Below are 19506 nucleotides of genomic sequence, written 5' to 3'. Positions count from 1 at the left end.
ACTGGGCCCATTACTTCCCTTGGACACAATTCATAAAGGACTGTAGTCTGAGTATTTGGCTTCCCCTCCTCCTGTTACTTAGAATTTTTACTTACTTATTTACAAATCCATTAGACATATTTTTTTTTACTGTTCTCATCTAAAACCTTTGGCAAGATGTCAGTATGCTGCAACACAATGTTAAATAACAACGGAGACAACCTGTTTTAATGATACAATGCTTCTGCTTCCTAATAGGACATCTTTAAGACAAGAGGAACACAGAATAATAACTATAAGTTAATGTATTTCAAGTAAAATGCTTTATGAAAAATATAAATAACTTGGACTTCTGGCCAAGATGGGAGGCATGGGTAGATACACTTTGCCTCCTTGCACAACCAAAAGAAGGACAACAATGAATATACAAACAAAAAACAACCAGAACTGCCAGATAATCAACCTGTATGGAAGTCCAACAACCAGGGAGTTAAAAAAGAAACATTCATCCAGACTGGTAGGAGGGGTGGAACTGGGCAGCCAGGGTGGAGAAGACATGCAGCCAGGTGGTAGCTGGCAGGGCGGGCAAAGTGCTGGCTAGAGGAACAGGCAGTACCATATTTGCATGTGTGAATTTGCATGTGTAAAGATGGCAAGGCAGGGACAAATGGGGAGCAAGACAGACCACTCCACCCATGGTTCCAGTGCAATTAAACAAAGCCTGAAAACCTCTGGCTATAAAAACCTGTGGGGGTTGCAGCGGCAGGAGAAACTCCCAGTCTCACTAGCGAGTCCATGGAAGGACCCACGGGGTCCTAGAATGTACACAAACTCATCCATCCTGCAATCAACACCAGAAGGGCCCACTTTACTTGTGGGTAGCAGGGAAAGTGACTGAAAGCTAGCCGAGAGTCAAGCAAGCAGCAATGTTCCCACTCTGACCCGCCCCCCACATACAGTGAAGTGGATTGCCCCACCAAGGCAAACATCTAAGGTTCTGTCCCATACAACTTAACAGGTGCACAGAGACAAAGAAATATGGCCCAAATGAAAGAAGAGATCAAAACTCCAGAAAAAGAATGAAGTGACAAGGAGATAACCAACCTATCAGATGCAGAGTTAAAAACACTAGTACGCAGGATGCTCACAGAAATATTTGAATATGGTTGCAAAATAAGGAAGAAATGAAGGCTATGTAAAGTGAAATAAAGGAAAATATACAGAGAATCAACAGCAAAGAGAAGGAAACCAAGATTCAAATCAATGATTTGGAGGAGGAAGAAATAAACATTCAACTACAACAGTATGAAGAAATAAGAATTCAAAAAAAAAATAAGGAGAGGCTTAGAAATCTCTGGGATAACTTTAAACATTGCAAGAGGGGGGGGGGGTGCCAGAAGGAGAAGGGGAAGAGCAAGAAACTGAAAACTTATTTGAAAAAATAATGAAAAAAAAACCCTTCCCCAATCTGGTGAAGGAACTAGATAAGCAAGTCCAGGACACTTGAGAAAGTCCCAAAGAAGTTGGACCCAAGGAAGAACACTCCAAGGCACATCATCATTACATTACCCAAGATTAAAGAGAAGGAGAGAATCTTAGAAGCAGCAAGAGAAATGGAGACAGTTACCTACAAAGGAGTTCCCCTAAGATTATCGGCTGATTTCTCAAAAGTAACCTTACAGGTAAGAAGCGGCTGGAAAGAAATATTCCAAGTCATGAAAGGCAAAGACATACATCCAAGATTACTCTATCCAGCAAAGCTTTCATTTAGAATGGAGGGCAGATAAAGTGCTTCTCAGATAAGGTCAAGTTAAAGGAGTTCATCATCACCAAGCCTTTACTATATGAAATATTGAAGGAACTTATCCAAGAAAGAGAAGATCAAAACTATGAACAGTAAAATGACAACAGACAACTATCAACAACCAAGGCTAAAAATAAAAAACAAAAAGAAACTGAGCAAACAAGTAGAACAGGAACAGAATCACAGAAATGGAGATCACATGGAGGGTTCACAGCGGGGAGGGGGAGGTGGAGAATGGGGAAAAGGTACAGGGAGCATACATGGTAGGTACAGATAGTCAGGGGGAGGTTAAGAATTGCATAGGAAATAGAGAAGCCAAAGAGAGGGGGAATGCTGGTGAGAGGGGAGATGATGGGTGGAGGAGAACATCGGAGAGAAAAAAATGGGACAACTGTAATAGCATAATCAATAAAATATACTTAAAAAGGAGAAAAGTATATAAATAACTTAAAAATGACAAAAGAATTACTGAAGGTTTTCTTACCTCTGAACTGTAGTTACCAACTCCTTTTCTTTCTTTTTCTGGCATATTAACTGTGCCTCTTTCTCTTGGCACTGTTTTTTAATCTCTTCAAGCTTTTTTTCCATGTCTATCAAAGTCTCTTGTAAATTCTTATTTTTTTCTTCTAGAACCTGCAGCTAGTAAGAAATTTTTTTAAGTTTATAAAACATGAATATTAAATGTGTTTCTACTAGAAATTATTGCTGTTATCAAGGATTAATACACTATAGTTAAAATCACACTTTCTTCATTTCATCTGCTTAATAACACTTTATCTCCTCCTGGGAGATAGCTTAAAACCAGAGATATCTGGGAGGAGATGAAGAGAGCTGGGAGAAAGGAAGTATGGGGAAGAGGAAAATGGAACCAAAAGTTTCTAGGAGACAAAGAGAGAAGGTGAATGATCTCAATTTGGGGATTTTTTAAATTGTATTTTTAATTGTAGCAAAATATATGTAACAAAAAATTTACCATCTTAACCATTTTTCAGTGTACATTTCAGTACTGTCACATACATTCACAAATTGTGCAACTAACCATTAGAACTCTTCCCATCTTCTAGTTTTTTGGAAGTTTGGGCAGGAAGGGATGTCCCTATACAACCTGATTCATTAAATACATCACACAGCATGGAATAATATGCACACCACATCTCTTTCAGTTTGATCTAAATATTCTATAGCATATATATATATATATATATATATATATATATACTGATGAATTTAATCACTCCCCTATTGTTAGAATCTCAAGTTGTCTCCAGGTTGTTTTTCTGTTTGTTTGTTTGTTTTAGGGGACTAGTTGCCACTAAAAATAACACAGCAATAAATATCTTTCTGGCAATGAGATCTGGCCTTTTCTTTCTGTGCAATAGAATTTTCCAAGTGAGACTTGCTGAGTCAAAGAGAGTCTGTGTGTATGTGTGTGTGCACGCGTATGTGTACAGTTTATTTTTATGGTCACATTACAGTTGTTCCCTCCCCCCACTCTGTCCGCCTCTAGCTTGTCCTCACCCCCCCTTCCCTAAGGCCATGGCCACACTGTTAACCGTGCCCATGGGTCACATATGTTCTCTAGCTAATCCCTTCACCTTCTTTCATCCAGTCCCCCCTCAACCCTGACAGCTGTCAGTCTGCTCAATGTATCGATGCCTTGTTTCTATTTTGCTCATTAATTTTGTTCATTAGATGCCACATAAAAGTGAGATCATACGGTATTTGTCTTTCTCTGCCTGGCTTATTTCACTCAGCATAATAGTGTCTAGGTACATCCATGCTGTTGCAAAAGGTACAAAGAACTCTCTTCATCTTGCAAAGCAAATTTTATACCCATTAACAACTCCCCATCTGTTCTCTCCTCAACTCTGGAAACCACACTGACTTTCTGTCTCTCTGAATTTAACTACTCCAGGTACCTCATATAGCATTTTTCTTTTTGTGACTGGCTTATTTCACTTAGGAAACTGTCCTCAAGTTCATTGATCTTGTCGAATGTGTCAGAATCTCCTTCCTTTTTAAGGCTGAATAGTATATATATGCCAGATTTTTTTATCCATTCATACACTGGTGGACACTGGATTGTCTCTACCTTTGGCTATCGCAAATAATGCTGTTAGGAACACGAATTGCATTCAAACATCTGTTCGAGACCCTGCTTTCAATTCTTCTGGCTGTATACACAGAAGTGGAGTTGATGGACTGTATGGCAATTATATCTTTAATTTTCTGATGAACTATCATTATTTCCCACAGTGGCTACACTATTTTACATTATGACCAACAGTGCATAAGGAATCTAACTCTCTACAATGTTGCTGCCAACACTTGTTACTTTCTTCTTTTTTTTTATATTAGCCCCATCCATGGGGTATGTAAGGTGGCACAAACGCATGTTTTTAAATCTGTATTCCTTGTGTTCCTCCTCATGCAAACTCTTGTTTCCTTCTTCAGTTACCTAGCCTAGTTTCACAAATCATTAAACAGACAACATGTTGCAGGTCTAGAGTCAGCAGAACAGTGACACTCCATGGATTAGACCAATGATTTCAACTGGGCGCACTCTTTACTCCCAGACAACATTCGACATTTAAAAATGTCTGTAGACATTTTTGGCTTGGGGTGAAGGAAGAAGGACAGGTGCTATGGACATTCAGTGGTCAGAGGCCGGAAACGCTCTTAGGCATCCTTTAACACACAGAACAGAATCCCCAAAATCATCCCCCCTCAAGTGTCAACAGTGCCACGGCTGAAACCCCATGATCAAAAAGACTTTGAAAAAAGACTGCAGAGTAGGTGGTTTATAGGTAAGGTTTGAAGAGGACAGGCCCCAGAATTGGTAGAAAGACTTTGGTTTGGGGTATTGTTAAGAAAGAAAATGGTCAGAAAAGAATTCAGGAGTAAACAGTGATCACAGAGTATAAGAAAGAATTCATGGGAAAATTAAGAAGAATGAAGAAAACGAATCAAGTATCTGTAAAGACAGTAAAAAAAGGTCTTACTGAATCCTGGTCGATCCCAGAGACCGCTGGGAAAAGGTGGATGGTGGTGCATGTGTGTGTGTGTGTGTGTTGGGGGGGCAGGCGGGCAGATCAGAGTGGTTCAGACACCACCTTCTAGAGCAGAACGATAAGTGAGAGAGTTAACACACAGGTTCACTGGGAAGGAAACGTGAAAAACAAGGTCTACTCATGCTTAGATGAACAGCTCCTAATTAAAGAATCCTAGGAGTAGTAATTAAACAGATTTAACTCATGATTAGACAAATGGAAAACTGAAATTGTAAATTACAAAAATTACGGGATCTCTAAAACTTCAACTGAAAACACAGTTTTCACATAATTGAAAGAGCATTTTGTTTCATGTTACCTGTAAACTCTGACTCTGTACGTCATCTAGGGTGGGAAGATCAGCCAGATACTTTTCCAAAGTCTCGATTCTTCTCTGCTTCTCTTTGTTCTGTTCAGCTTCCTTCTGGCATCTCTTTTTCAGGCTACTGATGTACCTGTCTCTGGTTTTAAGCTGTAAAAAAGATTATGAATCCTCGGTATGAATCCTTTGTGTCATTAAAAAATAGTAACAAAACGAACATTCTAACCTTAGGTATCACTGATTCTCCAAGAGTTCTGAATTATAGTTAATACCACCACCAACTCAAGTAAAATTACTTTATTTCAATTTTAATCTTCACAGTTTTCCAAATTTTCATATCACTGAAATCAAGTTTTTGAAATTTTTGTTTTCTTTTACAACTGATAGCATCCTGTAAACTGTAGTCAGCCAGGTAGCAGTGATGTATTTACTGTATTTAATATAGTTTTTAATGCCCACCTATGTGCCGAATTGGGCAAGGCTATTCATATCTTTGGCATTCCAACAGTATTATGTTCAAGTTGAAACTATGTGCTGGGTTAAATATTGCATTATAATCTGGAATGGGGAAAAGTTATTGGGTACTCAGCCAGACACAGAAACAGAACCACAGGGCATAACTTCAAAATCACGGAACAAGTCATTCTCTTGAGGAATGAGTCCAGTTCTCATTTCATGCAAAGCTATATTGAAATGTTTTATGTGAATTAAGACAGGAAGACACCTACAAATAACTGAAGCTGTTCTCTTCCTAATAAACTTGCAAAGGAACTTCACTCACCAAAATTATCAAATACTGAGGAACTGGTAAGGGGACTAGCCAGACCATTCCATACCTCGGTCAAGACTACTGTTTAGGCACTGCATCAAAATTAAGCTTGCAGTACATGTTCTAAAGCTGCGTAAGACAAAGGTGTGCCTTATTACTGACGTTATTTTTGGATTGATGAAATACATGATTCTGGTAAATCCCAATTAGTATGGGCAGACCTGATTCCATGTAGGAATTTTTTCACATTTGCATGTAAAAATACTGCCTTCAAATTTCATCTTATATTCACAGCTCTTTCATGCTTCAGATCAATTAAAAACTACATATATACAGTTGCCTAAAAAGTGAACTCTAGACTCATACTTACCTTCAATTACCAGTTTTCCAACATTTAACATTCTTTTAGGAATTTATAGGGTTCTAAAATGTTTTTACAGTCTGTTCCCATATTCACCAGAGAAATAAATGCCAGTAATTAGTGTATAATGGAATAGTCCTTTCAAATTTTATTAAAGCTAACACTTGTCTATGACCTAGTTTCTTTCATGCTTTATCTAATTTCTTTCAGGCCCAACGTATAACAACTTTTATCAAAACAACTTCAACTGGAAAAATGAATCCCATCTCACTTATTCCGTCAGTAATATCAGAATCCATTTATTATGCTGGGTAAGTAGCAAAACAGGTAAAACAGACAAACCCTATTATTTACCGGGGCTTTCTGAGGATTAAAGGCAAGTATGCTGGTATGACATTTAACGTGTGATCTGTTGGAACTCACAGACTGTTGGCACTGGTGGTGACCTGAGGGACAACGTAATACAATTCCCTTTTTGAATATGAGGCCTAGACATCTTTAGTGACTTAATACTAGTCACAGAGACAGAGCTGGGATTTAAACATAGACTATCTGAATGAACTTTCAAGCCAATGTCCTTCTGGTTCCATACTAATAACCAGATGCCCATCCATTCTCGAGGGGCCAGCAGTACCGGGACTGCACATCAACAAAGCCTACTTTCGTCTTAGCAAATAACCCTGTAAGTTCCAGAAATAAACATAACTAGCCTATTTTTTACTAAATGTTCCCTAATTCACACTTAATTGTTTAATGTGAATTAAATGTGAGATATACTGATGTCCCCAAAAGGCGGTCCTGGAATAGGTCAGTTATACAGTCTTCTACTGTGCAAAAACATCCTACTTTTCTTCTTTTCCTTTGGTCGGTCACTGGCCGTCTTTGCTATCACGCCAAGCTTGCTGCTGTTGATCACAAATTTCTGCCAACAGTCTCCTACTTGATGCCACCTCTGTTGTTTGTTGACACGGAGCTGATAAGCTATAACCACTGGGTCTTGGGATTTTTTTTTTCCAGCCCTGCTCACTGTTGAGAAGCTCTTTGTTTTTAACTTCAAAGGTTGGTGTTGTTTCAGATTAACAGAGGTTACTGAAGTCTCTAGTAATTACCTCCAGGTAAATGAGACATAACTAATAAAGTTTTCTTATCCTATTTATAAAAAGTTAAGTTTTTCCTTTCCAGGGAGTATTATGCAACACTAAGACCATTTTTTAAAGGCAACAGGAGGGCCCTCTTTTAGAAGAGGTTAACAAACAAATTTATTTTCCTTTGTTTTAAATATAATACTTAGAACAAAAAAGATTAGTGAGAAAGTTTTCCTCTAAATATTGTATAAATCATCATTAGAGCCAAAGCATCAGCTGTGGAGGTTCAACTGTCTTGAATTTTACTCCTGGCTTTTAAACAGTTTCTATCCCCATGGACCTACACGAATTACTCAAGTTATTTTTCTCAAAGCTTAGGGTACCTCACTTTTTAAAATGGGGCCATAGGATTTCTTTCTTTTATAGGGTTTTCTGAAGATCATTATTAAATAAGAAAATGCATTTAATGCACATTAACATGCTGCCTGCAACACACAAAAGAAAATAACTTCTATTATTATCACATTAAATGTCTTTACATCAAAAAAATTAGTCTTGATCAGCATTACAGAGAATAGAAGCAGGAGGAACAATGCAATCCAATCTCATATGGGCCCAAAGTGCTATTTAGCTGCTGCATTATCAATGAGCCTATTTTCCGTTTCTACACTCTCTTCGGGAACTCAAGACCTCTCCACGTTGTGGGCACAAACTCTACCCTCTACATTCACCACCCTCCCCAAGTTTCCCGAGTATAGACATTTCCACTCTTGTTTCACTTCACAGACAGGCAATTCCTTTTCCTTTGCAAGAGTACTCTTCCATCCTAGTAACTGTTATTAACCTTTCCCAATTTTTCTTAGGAACTTGCTCCTTCATGTACTCACCCTGACATCTTTGAAATCACTGTCTAATTATTCTTTCCCTAGTCCTCTGTTAGGATTATCTCACTTCCTTTCCTACTCTCTGGGCAAAGATCACTTGAAAGCATTCACTGATTCATTCCTTGATTGGTTAATTGATTCATTCATTCACTCACTAAATGTTCCAGGCAGCACAGCTGGTGACACATTCAGATACAATCCTGACTTCATGGAGCTTACAGAGAAATATTTTTAAATGATTATTCAAAATTGTGTTAAGCACTAGAAAAAAAGAACAAAATACTCTAAGCATATCTACATCTCCAAAAAGGGTCTGTGGGAAGGGAGACTTGCCAAAATAAATAGGCGATGGGAGAATGGAAAAAGAAGCTAAGTGTTCACCAGGCAAAGAGGATACTGACACCAGGCAAAGAGGATACTGAAACAAAGCCATGTGTGCAACTGTCAGAGACTGTGCCAATGACACTGTGTACTAGAAGGAAACTAGTACGGCCTGAGGCTATAATTAGGCAGGGTCTTTCAGGTGATGGGAAGAATTCGATTCTTATTTTAAAGACAATGAGATGGGATTAATGGGTTTTAACCAAGTAAGTGATGTGACTACATCTTCTTGGAAAAGGTTCAGCCCTCCACACTATCAAAAATGGATTTGGGAGGATGTAAAGCAACTAGGACTCTCATACATTTGTAGTGGAAATATTCAATGGGACATACAAACACCTGGGAGAACTTAGGGAGTTTCTTGTAAGTTGCACTACTATTCCATGAGCTGTATGACCCAGAAATTCCACTCTTAGTCGTTTATCCAAAAGATATGAAAACATATATATATATATGTGTGTGTGTGTGTGTGTGTGTATGTATATATATATATGTATGAATGAGAGAATAATTCATTCATAATTTCATCAAACTGCAAACAATTCATAATTTCATAATTTCATTCATAATTTCCCCAAACTGCAAACAATCCAAATATCCATGAATAGGAGAGTAGATACCATCTCTACACTGGAAGGCAACTCAGCAATTGGAAAAAACAAATTACCAATACATGCAACAATATGAATACATCTCAAAGACCCTGAGTAAAGAAAAGACATAAAAGAATATACTCTGTGACTCTATTTATAGGAAATTCAGTGAGACTCAAAACTGCTCTATAGTGTTACCAACGTGTTTCCAGGAGGGAAAGGGGACTGACTGGAAAGAAGCACAAGGGGCCTTCTTGGGTGACTGAAAGGGCTCATTTCAGATGTGGTTACAGGGGCATATACTGTTAGCAATACTCATCCGACTGAACACCCAAGATCTGTACATTTGACTCTATATAAATAATGCTTCCAATTTTAAAAGTATAATAAATAAAATACACAGAAGTACAACAACAAAACAAAATGGAGGGAGGGAAAGGCAGAAGGCAGAGCAAGAATGGATCCAGAGGTGGGTGCGAAAGCTCTACCAGGAGGTGACGACTGGGACCAAGGGTTAGGAGACAGACTTGGCAGGCTTAACAGTGTCTAGCACGAGTAACTGAGTATGTGCTAATCAACAGTGAACAAAATTTTGTTTTGTTCACTTAAGAATGGGGCAGTAGGAGGCAAACTAAGAATTGTGTTTGGGCCTTGGCCATGTGGTTCAGTCAATTGAAGCTTCGTCCCATATACAAGAAGGGTGCATGCGGTTCAATCCCCAGTCAGGGCATATACTTAGGTTGCAGATTTGACCCACCTACTGGTCAGGTGTGTATGTGTTTATCTTTCACACCAATGTTTCCCTCTCTCTTTCAAATCAATAAAGGTAAGAATAAGAAAAAAAAGAAGTGTGTTTCAGATATGAAAGTCTGAAGTATTTTTAAGACATCCATGCAAAAGCTGTATGTAGTTAGTACATAAATTAATTTTATTAAGCACTGGAAGTCAAAACTAATTAAAGAAAACAACATTTAGAAAAATATACACACAAATTTTAAAATCATATGCACTGAATCATCATAATTTTAACACAATCTTTTAACTAGCAAGTCTCAGGTAAGAAATTATTTTAATCACTCCCACATCTGTACAATCAATGAATAAATATTTCCTTAGCTCTCTCCAAATTGTGATATAGTATGAAGCCCCCCAAATACTGAAAATAAGCTACAAGAAGCAGACTTCCAAGTTAGACAGGTAAAAACACATCATACAACAGAAAAAAGAACCAAGTAAAATTTTTGCCAGATTTTTTGAAGTTAAAAATTTTACCTCAAAATGGTGATGGAAGGAGATTTGATTTTAGATAGTAATACACAACACAATATACAGATATGTATTATAGAACTGTATACCTGAAACCTACAAATTTTATTAACCAATGTCGCCCCAATAAATTCAATAAATATATACATATATAAGTATATACACACACACAAATGTCAGTTTTTAGATCTCTATTAATAGCTCCAATCTCCCTGTAGAAATCATGGTGACCAGCTTCAAGACCACTTGAATAGAGGGATCAATTAATAGAACAAGCTACGTATATCAAAAGAGAAATTTAAAACCAGTTCTGCCACTAAGTAAGTAGCTTAAGGATCTCAGTAAATTAGAGCTAGCATGTATCCTACTATATCTTTACTCTTATTATAAAGGAATGAGATGAAATGTGTAAAATAATATAGGCAGAACAGTCAAATAAATGTACAGATATATCAGTATTTGGCTTTTAGCTACTTATTCTGAACCAGGGGCTTCAGCTTAAATAAGTTGAAGCCGTTTGCTAATGAGAGAAAGACCACCCTTACTTCATCTACCAATCCGTCATGCCCAACATGACAAAGAAACAAGCCCAGAAAGAAGAGGGACCACAGGTACTGGTTTCACATCTCAGTGCAGGCAACAAACTTGAAAAGTTTCACTATTAGAAAGGTGTAATATACAGTGGTATTTTTATCCCTCAAGAAAATCCCTACATTTTTCTAAGTAGGGTTACTCAAGTTACTACAAAACTAATCACCCCAATATAAATTTATAGCCTGGTATGATACCTGCTCTATAAATTTATAGAGCACATAACAAATTATTGTATGTTGAAGACATGTTGTTGATCTAATTTAATTTTATTAAAAATACCTACCTTTTCCTCTAGTTTCTTCTTCTCTTCACTAAACTGGCTTATTCTCTGTTTGAGAAACTGATTAAGCTGTAAAACTTCTTTCTCAGTGGATGCAAGCTTCTGCTCAAGTTCCTCTTGCTGAGAACTGGGCACTGACTGATCTGAAAATGGAGTCTGGAGCGACGTGTTTTCATATTGTGGCTATTGGGGAAAAAAAGATAAGACTTTAGAAGTTTACTTGTCTTTCTCTCCCTATTTCCTCCCGGAGAGTTGCCCATCTCCACCTACCCGCCCCCCAGCCCTTTTCTCTTTATCTTGGAAGGGGACTTTGCTTGAGACGATGGGCAAATGGTGCACGAAGCAGATGATGTTGTATTGGGTTGTACCCTTGAACTCTGTACCACAACAACCTCAATTTACAATTTTTAAAAAAGATTTTATTTATTTATCTTTAGAGGGGAAGGGAAGGAGAAAGGGAGAGAAATATCGATGCATGGTTGCCTTGATGCATGGTTGCCTCTCGAGAGTCCCCTGCTGGGAACTGGCCTGCAACCCAGGCATGTGTTTTGACTGGGAATCGAACCGCGATCGTGTGGTTCGCAGGCCCGCGCTCAATCCACTGAGCTATACCAGCCAGGGCTCAATTTACAATTTTTTAAAAAAAGTTTTTGTCTTGAACAAATGGGAAGAAATTGGAAACAAGATAAAGTACAAAGAGTACATACAGGCTGTAGCTACAAACAGAGCTTGACATAAATTTCAGCTCATCAGCAGTTTAATCAAGTATCACACAGAAAAAAACACAATGAAATTTTCAAAGTGCTAAGACAGTTGCATGTGTAGTAGCTATGGACAAGCTCTACAGAAGCACATATATGTGCCTCTGTGTAACTTCAATTGAAGCCTTGAAGAACTCAGACTGTCTTAAGGGTGAAGATGCAATTCAAAAACCATGTAAACGGCATTTATCATGCTCAGCATACGTCAAGATGACAGAGTCAGTCACTGTCTTTTATAAACTCAAATTAAAACTGGAAGCATAAGAGAAACCCTTATATAATCACCTACAGGACACAATAGTTGGGACAACATGGCGGGCGAAGAAAAGCCACCTTAAGAACAAAGCGTCGGGAGGTGCCAGGATAAGTGCTGACAACACTGGGAAAAAGGCCTGACTGGTGTGGTGGCTTTTGAGATAAAGTCTGAAAAGAGAAAAGATTCTGGCAGGAATAGGTAAAAGAAAAAAACATCTTAAAAAGGCAAAACCTGGAATATATGCAGAGAGTACTCACATCCGTTTAAAGTACAGGTGACAAGAGCAGGAAGTATAAAGGAACATTTTAAAATCTAAATGGACCATACAGCAGAATTCTAAGGTTCAAAGTTTAACCTTAATTCAAAGAAAATGGAAAGCCAGTGATGGTTTCAGAAGAAGAAAGTAACATGATTTCAGAAGACTGAACTATGTCTTGTAAATTCCCTAGCTTTTTTGGGTAACCTCCTGGCATTTTATAAATTCCCTGATATATAGCCTAGTGCAGAGACTCTCAATAACTTTTGATTAAAAGGAAAGAATTTAAAAGATGCCACACACCTGGAAGCAGGGAACAGGACAATACAGGATACGAAATACCATTTTTGGGTATCTCTACGGTGAGACTGGATATGAAAACACCATTTTAGAAGTTACTCTAACCTATTTAGGTGGAAAAAATGAGGACCTGACAAAGCTCTGGAAGCGGAACTGAAAGAACTTAGAGAAAATTACTTGTTAAGAGGTGAATGAATAAGAAACATTAAAAAAAAAGGTTTGAGATTTGGAGCCTAAGCAGAGGTAAGGTTAGATGGCGACAGGTCTAAGCAGAGGCACTTAATTACAACCAGAGCTTATCGGCATCAAGATACGGGTTCAACCTACAAGTACAGATAAGCATGAGGCAGTTGGAGAAGTGGGTCCAGAACTCAGAAGGACGGCTAGGCTCTGCTAGAAGACTGTAAGAAGTTAATACAGTTTCCAAACAGGCACGTAATGAGCTTAGAAAATGCCACTTCACCTGCTTACTAGGAAGAGCTGAACTAAATGAAAATTCTACAATTCTTCTTACATCTATGAGAGAAGTGAGGTCAGAGGGCAAACTACTGTCCCCAAAGTTGGAGAAACAGATGAACACGTAAGAAGCACACTTGCTGGAACAGAATCTCCATGGGAAACAATGTTGGGGTAGGAAAACCAGAACTGAAAATGACAAACTGGTGAGCTACTGGCCACTTAGCAGGGGAACCCAGTCATAAAGGACCCTCAGCTTTTTTGAGTTTTACCTCCAGGAGCTCTAATAGGTCCTCACAGCAAACATCAGAGAAGAATCCCCTCATGCTTACAGCAGAAGGAGAGTATGGACCATTCAGAAATTGCCAGAACACTCTGTTCTTCTTAACAAGACCTGATCTGAGGAAAAACTACCGGGTTGCCCAAAAAGTCCGTTATGATTTTTCCATAAAATAAAAGGCATTCTTCATTTTCACCAATAACTGTATTGATTTGGATATTCTGAGTATGTTGGCTATCTCTCACTAGTGGCTCCTAGTGGGTAGAGGCCAGGGGAACTGCTAAACATCTTCTAGTGCATAAGACAGCCCCACAGCAAGAATTTATTTGGCCAAAATGTCAATAGTATCAAGAAATTTTGCAAACCACTTTTGACACTTTCAATCAGTCACAGAACCTTCTTCATACATTGCATGAATCTTTTTTTTGCATTGCAATTGCATTTTTACTTTTCTTGAAATAATAAAGCATAATCCACTAAAAATGTTACATATTCTCTTCCATCTTCAATATTAAAATGGCTGCACAAAAATTCACCAAGTTTGATCATTTTTTAAATGCATGCTGATACGACAGCAGTCATAATACAAACTAACAAAATTGTTTTGAATAAAGTTACAGACAACTAAGCACTACTATAGCCATTGTACAGAAAAAACATAACAGACATTTCGGCCGACCCAATACTTTACCAGAGACTAACCTGTCTAAGAAGGTTAGCGAGATGGGAACTAACCTACCTAGAAAGAAAACACCTGACTCCAGCCACCTCTAGCCTTGCACATCAGGCAGGGAAATGCCACCCTGCCCCACCTAAGGGTGGGAAGGAAAAAACCGAGAAGCACCATCGACGTTCACAGTCTGGCAGCCCAGGCCCCACTAAAAGACTAAGACCTAACCCAAGACTACAGAACACTTTCCCTCCGGCACCTCACCGCTATGTTACTAAAGGCCCACTCCCCACATTTCATTTTACCCAGCACATCAGTTTTTCCTTACGAACTTTACAAAACATACTAAAAGAAAGAAAACAATCCAGAGAGACTGAACAAGCATCAGAACCAGAGTCAGCTGTGTCAAGAACATTGGAATTACCAGAAGAGAGTTTTTTAAAACTATGATGAGTATCTTAAGGGCTTTAATCTTACGGTAGATGTAATGCAAGAACAGGTAAATAATGTACGCCCAGAGATGAAAATTCTAAAAAAGAATAAAAAATAAGTTCTAGAGATCAAAAACACTGTAACAGAAATGAAGAATGTCTTTGATGGGTTCATCAAGGACTTACTACACACAGCTCAGGAAATAATCTCTGAGCGTGAGGACATCACAACAGAAACTCCCAGAATGAAAGAGCACAAAGAAAACAGACAGGAAAAACTAGGACGGAATATCTAAGATGTGTGAAATAAGAGGAAGAGAAGCATCATTTGGAAACAATAATGACTGAGAACTTCCTCACGCTGTCAGAGGCCACACCTCAGACCCAGGAAGCTCTGAGAGCACCAAGCAGAATTAATGCCACAACTACACATAAGTATTTAAATTTCTGAAAATTAAAGATAAAAAAGAAATTCTTAAACCAGAAAAAAAAAACCCTTACCTAGAGACAGGCAAAGATAAAAGTTATATCTGACTTCTCAGTAACCATGCAAGAAAAAAAGAGTATAGGGTGAAACATTTAAAGTGTTGTGACTAAAATCCACCACCCCAGAATTCTGTACCTTGTACAATTACTCTTCAAAAGTGAAGGACAAATATTTTCTTAGACAAAAAAAATTGAAAGGATTTGCTACCAGTAGACTTGCGATGCAAGAAATGTTAAAACAAGTTCTTCAAACAGAAAGAAAATAATATAGGGCAGAAATTTCGATCTATATATAGAAAGGAAGAACATTATAGAAGGTATAAGGAAAGAAGACTTTTGTTTTTCTTAACTGACCTAATGGATAAATATTATTCAAAATAATAATAGTTTATTATTAATGTTTATAAAAATAATAATAATAGCAATAATGTTTATTCAAAATAATAATAGCAATAATGTATTCAATTATGTGTGTATACACTTCCATTGAGTATAGAGATAAAATAAATGACAGCAATGATATGAGGCAGAGGAAAAGGAGATTTAGGAACAGTTATTTTAATAAGGTACTTTACACTATCCACTCGCACTGGCTGTAAATTCACAGGGTCGGACAGAAGTAATGCCTGCTTGAGTGTGCTAGGTAGGGTAATAATCTGGGTGTAATAATGTACAGTTTTGATGTGGACATTTTACCTAAAATGTCATATGGTGTGCTTGAGTGTAATATTGTTCTGTCACAGAATTACATGCTTATGATTCCCTAATAAAAAATTTTATAATAAAGACAGAGCATTACTTGTGCTGGACCCTGTATATTGTAAATTCTAGGACAACCATTTGAAAAAGTTTTTTAAAAAGCATAATATATATGCTAAGAAAGGACAGAAAAGGGAATCACATAAAGTAAGTGTTCAATTAAAACTGCAAAAGGCAGAGAAAGTGTGGAAAACAAAAATAGGAACAAAAAACAAGGGCAACAAAATGGCAACAAATGTAACAGATACTAATCCAATCAATAATCACTTTCAATCTGAATGGTCTAATAACACAATTGAATGACAGAAATAGAATGAATCCAAAAATAAGACCCAACTATATACTGTCTAAAAGAATTACCTTTGAAATAAGGACACATACTTATTAAAAGGAATGGAAAAAGACACATCATACTAACATTAATCAAAAGATAGCTGGAGTAGCTACATTAATTTCCAACAAAGCAGACTTTAGAGCACAGATGGCAAACACAAGGCCCAAGGGCTAAATCCCGCCCTCCATCTTGTTTCTACCAGGTGGCAGCACCAAGCTCCTTGCCCTTAATTAAGAAGTAGTTACATGTATACAGTCCTAAAATTACATTCGGCCCTTTGAAGGCAACTGCGAGGCTGATGTGGCCCCTGGTGAAATTGAATTTGACACCCCTGCTTTAAAGCAAGGAAAGTTATCAAGCATCAAAAGGAGTATTATTTAATGATAAAAAGGTTAAAACTCCAAGAAGACATAACAATCCTTAAGGTACATTGGCCTAAAAACCAAGCATCATGGCTCTGGAGACAGCAAGGACTTCCGAATACACTACCAAAAGCATGATCTATGTAAAAAATGGATGAGCTGCACTTTGTCAAAATTTTCTGCTCTGCAAAAGACATTTACTAAGAGAATGAGAAGACAAACCACAACAAGGGAGAAAGTATGTGCAAAAGACACATCTGATAAAGGAACTGCACCCAACCACTAGAACGGAGAGCATCCTCCAGGAAGCAGAAGGGAACATAACTCTGTTAAAAGGAAGCATAAAGAGGCTTCCTTAGCCAATGCTGTAGGTGAGCCTAGGCCTTTCTCCGCAGTCTGCCAAAGGTTCAAATTTTACTCCAACTGTTTAGTTCTCCCCCTGACTGGGTGGGTGGGGGTGCGACATCTATGAACCAATGGGACCTGGAAACTACCCTGACATCATTCTCCTATTTACCATTTGTGTCTGAGCAAATCTGCACTACACAAATGTGTCTGGTAGCGAGAGAAGCTGCAGTTGATCCTTTAGATGAAAGTAAACAGAAAGTCTGAAGCCAAAATGCTTTGATTTCTAAATTTAGTAAGATCTTTCCAGCTTTCACCCGCTCTATCTGAGTGCCGTGCAACCCCCTCCCCATGCTCCTTCACAAGTTGTGCTCCTCTACCACCTCTAATACACTGCTGTTCCTTGTCTTTATTTCTGGACCCCATTTTCTTCATTCCCTGTGACAGACGATCACACCCAAGGCTTAAACAGCCACTCAGGGAGACTGACATCTCCTAAATCTCTAATCTCTCCCTCAGACCTGTACCCATGCAGATCGGCCTAATTAATCTCAGTCCCAAATTTGCAATATATAGGCTAAACTAATTTTTCTGCTCTAAACCTATTCCTGACGTGGTAGTCTCTACCTTGGTCACTGACAAGATAAACCAATCAAGGTCCCCCATCTGAAATGAGGCAAGCACTCTCTATCTCCTCACTGAAGTCACTAAGGCCAGCGCATGTCTCACAGATGTTTCTGTCATTCTGACCAACACTGTTTTAAAACTCAGACGTCATTTAACTTTGAGACTACTGAGATAGCCTCTGCCTGCCTCTGATCCCGTCCATTTTAAGAACAGTCTCTATTACGCCACTGGAGAAACCAAACTAGGATACTTTGCAATGAGTGAAAGCATAATAATTAGGCTAGTACAACAGGCATTAACTGAAATGACCCCTAAATGCTGGATAGACGAAACCTTTCCTTCTCAAGCCTTTGAAACAAGTTGATCCCTGCTTATGTCTTCAGCCACACTTCTTATCCTTCTTAATTTGCACTCCATTTGTACAGAATAATTTGAATTTTCCAAACACATTATCGCCTCTACTCGCCTTCGGGGCCTCCTCGCATGCAGTGTACTATGTCTCCAATGCTATTCCTCCATCTCCTTCAGCTGGCTAAATTCTTTTACTTCATCAGGTTCTCAGGTTAGATATTCCTTCCTATAGGAAGCCTGACTCGACATTTGGAAGAACGTACTGGTTTGTATGTTCTTAGTAGAGATTCCTATAACATTGCATATACATCCCTTCGTTGGGGCACTCCAAAATACTACAACTGTCTGTTGTTCTCATTAGATTGTACACTCTTTGAAGGAAAAACCAAGTTCATTCACATTTATATTACTAGCACCTAAAAGGTGCCTTATCCATGGTAACTATAAATAATCTTTGAAGAAATGAATAAACATGTCTGTACACTATCTCCCTCTGTGGGCTTCAAGATCCATGAAGACAGAAAACTGTTCTCCACTCTTGTGGCCCCAGCATTTAACACATTAGATGTTGAGGTTTAGTTGGATGGGCTCCTTTGTAAAGGTGGTACTCATTTAGAAAATGCTTATTAGCACCCAAGGACTCAGTACCATAAAAAGTGGCTGCAGGAAAAATATATAGAAAAAATTACACAAATGGAAAGAAATTGGATAAAATGAAAACAAGAGGAGGAATGATGCACTGATCAAGTGTAATAAATCCTATTCAGTTGGCCTTTCCAAGGTTCACATGCACGTACATGGAAAGAAGAGAGCTCTTTTTTCTTCAATCTTTAACAAAAGAAAAGAGTCCTTCCCATTTTTGTGTTTTTCCCCCATGAAGTCACGTTAACCACAGGTTGAAATTTTGGTATAAGGCATTAGAAGTACAAATCACTCCTTGGTTCCATCAATTCTATCCCTAAAACAATCTAGGAGGCTTGAATTTTAGGATAGAGACCTAGTTCTCATTTTCTACCTATGAGACTTGGTAAGGTCCCCGTCTCAAGTCATCGTGACTATAAAGGCTATTCAAAGGTTTTCAAAAGCAAATATAAGTTATTTCACAAGAACATGTTTTTTCATCTATAAATTCATAAAAGAATGTTATTTCAAAATTTTCTTTATTTAACCTAGAACACATAGAATATTAAAGGTATTACTTTCTTTGTGTAATGTGTTAGGAATTAAGACGAACAAGCTAAGGGCACGCCCAGCTAGCTCAGTCAGCAGAACATGAGACTCTTACAGTGAATAAGCTACGAACCCAAAAATGTGCATTCACAAAAGGCTGTGCATTAAAACTAATGCTGTTCAGAGATCCAAGGTAAAAATTAGCTTGCAAAAGAAATGCTCCATTTCACATTTGTTGTTTCTTCTAACCACTGCCATTTAATGAGCTCCCTACATCTAATAAAAAAAGTTTAT

At 38.0% G+C, this 19506-nt stretch overlaps 1 protein-coding gene across 2 annotated transcripts in view; it reads right to left on the bottom strand.

Moving 5' to 3' along the window:
• CEP85L (centrosomal protein 85L) overlaps positions 1 to 19506 on the bottom strand; it is a 133897-nt gene that overhangs the window by 26048 nt on the left and 88343 nt on the right. Inside the window, exons 6-8 of one of the 2 annotated variants that reach the window (XM_037045860.1) lie at positions 11372 to 11551; positions 5153 to 5305; positions 2268 to 2422 (exon numbers count right to left, since the gene is read on the bottom strand). In XM_037045860.1, the coding sequence (XP_036901755.1) occupies positions 2268 to 2422; positions 5153 to 5305; positions 11372 to 11551 (488 nt within the window). The remainder of the gene's footprint in view (positions 1 to 2267; positions 2423 to 5152; positions 5306 to 11371; positions 11552 to 19506) is intronic. The other variant, XM_037045861.1, reaches the window with a different exon arrangement.

Source organism: Sturnira hondurensis, unplaced genomic scaffold, assembly GCF_014824575.4.
Source record: "Sturnira hondurensis isolate 20B ecotype Veracruz unplaced genomic scaffold, ASM1482457v3 Scaffold0004474, whole genome shotgun sequence".
In the NCBI taxonomy this organism is placed as follows: Eukaryota; Metazoa; Chordata; class Mammalia; order Chiroptera; family Phyllostomidae; genus Sturnira; species Sturnira hondurensis.
The sequence above is the reverse complement of the archived record's forward strand: the minus strand, read 5'-3'. Positions and strand labels throughout refer to the sequence as shown.